At 55.8% G+C, this 7,634-nt stretch overlaps 1 protein-coding gene across 4 annotated transcripts in view; it reads left to right on the plus strand.

The window, feature by feature from the left end:
• RPS6KA2 (ribosomal protein S6 kinase A2) overlaps window positions 1-6,959 on the plus strand; it is a 298,360-nt gene extending 291,401 nt beyond the window's left edge. For all 4 annotated transcript variants that reach the window (XM_027081432.1, XM_027081441.1, XM_027081423.1 and 1 more), the window contains 2 exons: window positions 3,137-3,274; window positions 3,934-6,959. In XM_027081432.1, the coding sequence (XP_026937233.1) occupies window positions 3,137-3,274; window positions 3,934-4,059 (264 nt within the window). In that variant the 3' untranslated portion in view covers window positions 4,060-6,959. The remainder of the gene's footprint in view (window positions 1-3,136; window positions 3,275-3,933) is intronic.
• The last annotated feature ends 675 nt before the right edge of the window (window positions 6,960-7,634 follow it).

Genomic DNA, 7,634 nt, shown 5'->3' on the forward strand with positions numbered 1-7,634 from the left:
AGTGTCTTTTGTTTTGTTTTTCTTTTTTTTCATTGAAGTATGGTTCATTATGTAAGTTGCAGGTGTACAACATAGTGATTCACAAGTTTTAAAGATTGTACTCCATTTATAATTATTATAAAGCAGACAGGTGTTTGACCAAACACTGGGTACCATGACCTAACCAAGTTGACACAGAAAATTAACCGTCACACTTTTAGGGATGTTGCAAAATGATAGCCCTGAGTGTTCACAGACTGATCAAGTAAAACTCTGGTACAGGGGTGTATTTCTGTTATTAAAAAATACTTTGAATTGGGACTTCTCTGCATCTGCACCATTTGTGACCAGCCCTGTTTCTCTGTCCATCAGACTTGGAATTCCTCTCTAATCAAATAGTAAATTATAGTCCAACCACAGTAAGAAACAGCATCAACAGTCTATTTCCTGTGTTCCTATAAAATGACCAGAGGAGGAGAAATTCTGGGGTTCTGATTCCAGCTCTGCCATTACCGTCTCTGTGTGACCTCATACAGTGATGGTGGAGGAGATGATGGAGGTGATGAAGGTGGTGAAGAGGATGGTGGAGATGGCAGAGGAGATGATGGAGGTGATGGTGGATGTGATGGTGAAGGTCATGGTGGAGGAGATGGTGGAGGTCATGGTGGAGAAGATGGTGGATGTGGTGGTGAAGGTCATGGTGGAGATGATGGGAATGGTGAAGGTCATGGTGGAGGAAGTGGTAGAGCTGATGGTGAAGGTCATGGTGGAGGAGATGGTGGATGTAGTGGTGAAGGTCATGGTGGAAGAAGTGGTGGAGGTGTTGTGAAGGTCATGGTGGAGGAGATGGTGGAGGAGATGGTGAAGGTCATGGTGGAGGAGATGGTGGAAGTCATGGTGGAGGAGATGGTGAAGGTCATGGTGGAGCAGATGGTGGAGGTCATGGTGGAGCAGATGGTGGAGGTCATGGTGGAGGAGATGGTGAAGGTCATGGTGGAGGAGATGGTGGAGGTCATGGTGGAGCAGATGGTGGAGGAGATGGTGAAGGTCATGGTGGAGGAAGTGGTGGAGGTGATGTGAAGGTCATGGTGGAGGAGATGGTGGAGGTCATGGTGGAGGAGATGGTGAAGGTCATGGTGGAGGAGATGGTGGAGGTCATGGTGGAGGAGATGGTGGAGGTCATGGTGGAGGTAATGGCAGCTGGCATTTAGTGAGCACCTCCCCTGTGTTGTACCCTGACACCCGCATTGCTCCTTCCATCCACTCTGTTTTGAATGAGTATGGGAATTGTCTTAGTTCCGGTTCCCACAGTAGAGCCACAGACCAGGACTTGGGTGCTGGTGGTTTCTTTGAGAGGTGATTTCAAACAGGAGTGAGGGGCAGGGAAAAGGTGGCAGGAAAGGAGTTCGTCAGGTACAGGACACATTACCAAGGTCACAGCTGCAGGGAGAGGGCTTCGCTGCCTCCCAGGACCTTTTGCCGGCTTCTCCCTGCTCCTTCCCTGCCATGTCTTCCCCTCGCCCTGTGCCTTTTCCCCCCTCTGTGCTCGCCACACAACAAAACCTCCAATCCTCCGAAAACAGGCAAGGCCTACGGATTTGTATGTTTTTATGATACTTTATCCGCCTCCTGCATGCACTGTGTAAAAACACACTGCTTTACTGTGAGTTTTTTTTGGCCTCGCCACACAGCTTGCAGGATCTTAGTTCCCCAACCAGAGACTGAACCCCTGCCCTCGGCAGTGACAGTGCGGAGTCCTAACCACTGGACCGCCAGGGAATTCCCTACTGTGAGGTCTTGATCAAGTCAATAAAGGTCTCCCTGCTTTCATTTTCCACACATAGAAATGGGGAGAACAGTCCTTCCAGGAGATATTTGTTTCAAGAAGTTACCAAGATTAATGTTATCAAATATCAAAAGGCATTGTATTTCTCTGTAGAAGGGTATTTTATTAGTGTATAATATTTCTTTGTTGCGGTTGATGACCACAAATTCTGTTGAGTGATGCAACTTCACATTAAACAGATACTCTAACTGATTTCATTTCATTTTGGAATGTGATGGGAAGAGTGAAAGGAGGAGAGGAGGCCAGCAGAAAAGCACGGATTCTCACCGAGGCTCTTCCTTGGGCACTTGGTGAAGAACTATACACATCACGTCTTCACCTACAAAACAGGGATGTAATATTCACCCTCTTTCCCCCAAGGACAGCCCTGATGCTCACAAGAGCAGGTGCGTCAAGCGTGTGAAGACAGTCTCATGAATTCCATGCAGATGCAGCTCACAGTTCTAGTCGTACGTGTGTGTAGACGTAGGTACACACATCTGCATGTGTTGCCACCTGTAAATCTAAAGTGGAGCTCAGTCTCTAAACCCGTTGTAGGAGTTTTTGTTGCTATTACATTACAATCAAATAAGAAAATCAGGGCTTCCCTGGTGGCGCAGTGGTTGGGAGTCCGCCTGCCGATTCAGGGGACACGGGTTCGTGCCCCGGTCCAGGAAGAGCCCACATGCCGCGGAGCGGCTGGGCCCGTGAGCCATGGCTGCTGAGCCTGCGCGTCCGGAGCCTGTGCTCCGCAACAGGAGAAGCCACAACAGTGAGAGGCCCGCGTACCGCAAAAAAAAAAAAAACAAAAAACGAACAAACTCAAATAAGAAAATCACCTCTATGGAACATGAGCCCCTTTGGACACAGTAACAGCAGCAGATGACTAATTCCACAGTTGGTGATTATTTGCAGCAAACACTTGTGGATTTGAGGATAGTAATATTTATTATATGTGATAAAATGTAACTGAGGACATTGTTATGACTGGTTTATATCTGTGGGATAGTCATTATTTCAGCTTCTCCCTTTGGAAGATTATCGTTTTTACTCAAATGATATTTCAGTAACTTACACCCGCTATTGAACGTTTCCACATTTGATTTCTCTTCAGACATAAAATCTTTAATACTGTATGAACCTGGGGTGATCCACCAAGTTGACGATGGTTAAAACTTTAAAAAAAAAATCACATGTGTAGAAACCTGGGGGTAAACGTTCGGCCCCAGGCGCGGAGCTTGTCAGCCTGGTGGCCGGGTGTCGCCGTGAGCAGGGGAGGACTTTGGCTGGGAGCCCTGAGAAGCAGCGGCACCCACTGCCCTCCCCCCACAGGATGTCGTGTCCAAGATGCTCCACGTGGACCCTCAGCAGCGCCTGACAGCCGTCCAGGTCCTCAGACACCCCTGGATTGTGAATAGAGAGTACCTGTCCCCAAACCAGCTCCGCAGACAGGACGTCCACTTGGTGAAGGTACCGACCACTGGTCCCCACGGCAGAACGGTGGGAGCGAGGACTCCGGAGAGCTGCCCCGATACCCGCACGGCTAACCCCAGGGGTCACGGGGTGCCGGCAGGGAACCCGCAACAGGCCCAGATAGGCACCCCGGTGTATTTACGGCTACTTGGTTCATCCCATACGTGCAGTCACATGCCAGACTCTGAGCAAGTGACAACTTCTGTTAACACAGAAGGGGCGGCCCCTCTTCTGGGAGGTATGCACGGCTGGGGTTCTCCTGCTGGGAGCCTCCCGTTCAAGACCCCCCGAGGGTTTAGAGCTGCTCCAGGAGGGGCCCAGTCACCCAGGTTGGTCCCGGATCCTCAAGATTGGCAGAGCTGGGGTGCCATTGCCAGGAGGGCACCCCAGGGACCCCGCAGCCACAGAGCGGATCGGGGGCCGGGAGAACCTCACCCCGGGGCTCCCCGGGAGCCCAGAGCGTCTACCCCCAGTCACCGCACGGTTCACAGATGGGGTCGGGGGGGCGGGTGGACACGGCAATCAGAGCAACACCCTGATGTTTGAGAGCCGGTGCTCCGTGGCCCTGAAGGAAGGCCTCCCGTAGCCCAGGCTCGGCGAGGCCCAGGCCGGGTCGGGGGCCGGCACAGCGTCACCGCCGCTCCCTTGTGTTGCAGGGAGCGATGGCCGCCACCTACTTCGCTCTGAACAGAGCCCCCCAGGCCCCGCGGCTGGAGCCCGTGTTGTCCTCCAGCCTGGCGCAGCGCCGGGGCATGAAGAGACTCACGTCTACGCGGCTGTAGCCGAGCCTGGCACCCGCTCATCCTGCACCTTCTCGGGCAGCCGGAGGGGATCCAGGCGGGACCTCCCGACGCCTGGCTGTGCTGACCTTGCCGTCTCCGCCCCCAGCCGACCAGCCGGGGCCCTTCCACTGCGGACCTGCCGAGTGCCTGGAGGCTCCCCAGCCCGTGGGTCTTGCGCAGTCGTGGCCTGTGTTTCCGTGGAGACATGTGTTTCCCAGTTATAAAGTCAGTGACCTGGTCTGATTTCCGGCACACACAGCCCAGGTGTCACGGTGCGAAGGTGACAGTTAACGGCAGAGCCCTGGGGGCCCGGCTTCTGCGCCTCTGCCCTTGCCCGCGGCTGAGTGACCGGCGGGCCACAGGGCACCTAGGAGCAGATGCCTGGTCCCTCCAGATGATCCAAAGAGCCCTCGTCTCATTGCCCCCCACTCGGGACTGAGGCCCCCGTGTTCTCTCCCGTTGCAGATCTGATGGGGTGAGGCCACCCCGGCCCCGGGAGCAGCAACTTCGCCTCGGTGGCCACGCTTCCCAAGAATCGCTCGCGTCCCTGGGAGGGAGCCAGCCCAACCTGTGCCCATGTTTGCGCGTTCTCCTGAGGACCGGGGTCTGCAGGAGCGGCTCAAGGGTCGCCGCGGCCGCCCCGAGCTTCCGAGAGGGCCTGGGCTTCCCTGAGTGCTGGCTTTCCCCTTTCATGGAAACCCTGTGGCCCGTGGGAACCCTCAGTTGGGTTGCCTCCCGTCAATCCCTTCCCGGTTCCCCTGGAGACCCCTGCCCCCCGCCCGGGGCCAGAGGGGAGCAGAGGATGTGTTGCTGAGAGCAGGGGTGCCCTTTGTGGAAGCTGTGCTTTTGTGTCGTGCTTTGTGTTTCTGTTGCACAGGTCTGTCCTCACCTGACATGTCAGGGATATTTAATGTTTCCCCCGGGGCGTGTGAACACAGGAGTGGGTGTGATGCAGGGCGAGCCACCACCGGGGCCTGGAGGACAGAGGCCTGTGTCCTCCCAGCCGGCCCCAAACCAGGCCCTTGCCCACTGTGCTGTGACTGGCCAGCATCACTGGGCACCCCCTGCCCTCGGGGGGAGGGAGGGCACCTGTTGGTCTCAGCCGGGTTTTCACCAAGAAGACAATTTCTGAAAGTCCCTCCATTTTAACTCACTCTGGTACCCAACTCGACCGACAAAAACAAAAACAATGCCGCCTTCTAAACATTAGCTCCCTAGCTTGGTCTAATGGTTTTCAGACCTGAAAATATAAACGTATTGCAGAAGCTTTAATTATCCCGTGAGCCTTTTTTTTTTTCTTTTCCTCAGAACCACAAGGAATAAAAAGGTGGGGACAGGTTCGTGGACCTGTTTTCCCACAAAGCCCTCTTGGGCACTTGGCATATTCCTCAATTCTTTTCCCAAGGCTCAAAAGACGTCCACCCACAAGAGTTTTGTTTTAGGTCAGAACTATTTCGTCTGTTATTAGAAACTTAGGAACACCTGGGGGGCCCCAGCTCACAGGTTTTGCCCTCCCAGAAATCGACAGTGGTCCTTGTATCTTGTGTTTGCTGCACAGGCAACGGCCGGTCCGTCAGCCGCCTGGGCCTCTGTCCTGGGCTCGTCGGCACGTTGCTGGTTTGCTTGAAATCGTGTGTTGTGATGGAAGGGGACAGAAAGGAGAGACAGAGATGCAGCACGGCTGGGAGAGCGGCCAGCGCGTGTTTTCTGTGCGTCACACCAGCCCCCTTACGTGTGCAGCCTTAGTTCTGACCGTTCAGAGCCCCGCGGGGACCCCGGGACTCACCCCGCACCGGACCCCGCCTGTGGCAGGGGCACCCCGGCTCTTCCCCACTCTCTCCTGAACCAACTCGAATGCCCTGAGATACCTCCACTCCCTCGCCCTTCTGCAAAACAAAGTGGTACTTGAAACCCTTCTGCAGAGAGGCAGCCTAGAGAAGCTGAGAGCCTGTGTTTAATTGAACTGGCTTAAGTCTCAAGTAGCCAGTGGCTGGGCTTCCTAACCGGCAGTCGGTATGTGAATGAAGGTGCGATCACCGCGTTATTCACCTGTACGGGCACCTCCACCATTCACGCAAGGCCTTGCGGGATTTGCACACGTGGTGTGACAGCCCAGCAGGTTAACTGGCTGCCCTGCCCTCCTGTAGAGTCAGACCCCCTCAGGATCACCAGAACCAGACTTGGTTGTGATAAACCCGAGCCCGGGGTCTCAGGCCTTTGGCCCTGCCGGTCCCCCTCCGTGGTACCCACTGTGGTCCCATCCACCCTGGCACCTGCCCACTTTAAGAGAAACACCTGACGCCCCCCGGAGGGAGAGCTTCGCCCAGTGCTGCCCCCCACGTCACACTGGGCAAGAGTGAGGTTTCACTTGTTCCCCAGGGGCAGTGGGGCGTGATTTCAGACTACCCGCGTGTGTGTTGCTGCGCGGACGGCTGTCAGGGCTCGATTGGCCACGGCTCCGATGCGAGCCGGCCCTGCTCACTAGTGGCGTGACCCAGCGCCGCTCTGGGGTGGTGGCCTTGCTTCACTGGGTGCTTCCAGCACGGGAGGGATCTGATCCGCACTCGTCCTCTCCCACGTGGTTTGGTGGCCCTCACCGCTCCGAGAGCCGTGGGGTTCTAGAATGGAAAGGACGCCGCAGGCCCTGAGTGACGAGGAGAAGCCACCCGCAGGCTCACGGCGTCCCCGGGGAGGGACCCGCCAGCTGCAGCCGAGCCCGCGCTCCCCCGAGGACGCCGCCAGCACTTTGCGTCCCTGCCCGCGTCCACGTTTACAGGGGACTCTCGTGTTCACGCTTTCTATTTTATGTTGGAGATGGGCGGCCACTCTACGATATTTATTACGCTTTCCAGACGTTCTGAATAGATTTTTTTAATAAACGTGGGTTTTATGAAGTGTAATGTTTTTCTAGCATAACTGTGATATTGGACTTTGTATACCGTCCCGAATAACAGTCTGCAGGTGAGCTTCTGACCAGGCCCTCCCCCTCCCCTTGCACCGCCTTCCGGCCGCCCCAGCCTCTGCTGCCACCAGCTGGCCTCCTCGTGGGGGCAGGCGGCACGGCCGTCCCCCACCCTGAGAGCTGTGCGTGCACGGGGCCGCGCGTGCGTGCACGTGTGGGTGTGTAAGCGCGTGCCCAAGCGCGTTGTGTGATGCGCGTGTGTGTGCGTTTGCACGTGTGAGCACGTGTGTGTGCGTCCGCTCCCCGTGCAACCCGGCAGGAGACGGGGTGGTCATGTTGGTAACGAAGCAGGTGGTCCGGGTGGACTGCTGGGCACCAGCCCCGCGGTCTCTCGCGGGTGTGCCACCTGCCACCCACGCCCAGCTTTTCTTCGTACAGTAATAAAACAAGAAGCTACGCTGTCGGTCGTGAGCTCTGCAACCTAATTTCTTCTTCCCTCTTGGTCAGTTCCTAACCTGCGTGTGTCAGCCGGTGGGACCCCCCCACGCACACATCTCTGCCATCGTTTTGGGGCTGCTTCCCCAGCAGGTGAGGGATCTTCCCGAGATCCTACAGCCTCACGGTGCAGGTGGAGCGCTGAATTTCAGGGCCAACGATAACGCCCAAGGAATTC

The sequence above is a fragment of the Aethalodelphis obliquidens genome, unplaced genomic scaffold, assembly GCF_003676395.1.
Source record: "Aethalodelphis obliquidens isolate GAN/ISIS:26980383/991018 unplaced genomic scaffold, ASM367639v1 scaffold3, whole genome shotgun sequence".
Taxonomy (NCBI): domain Eukaryota; kingdom Metazoa; phylum Chordata; class Mammalia; order Artiodactyla; family Delphinidae; genus Aethalodelphis; species Aethalodelphis obliquidens.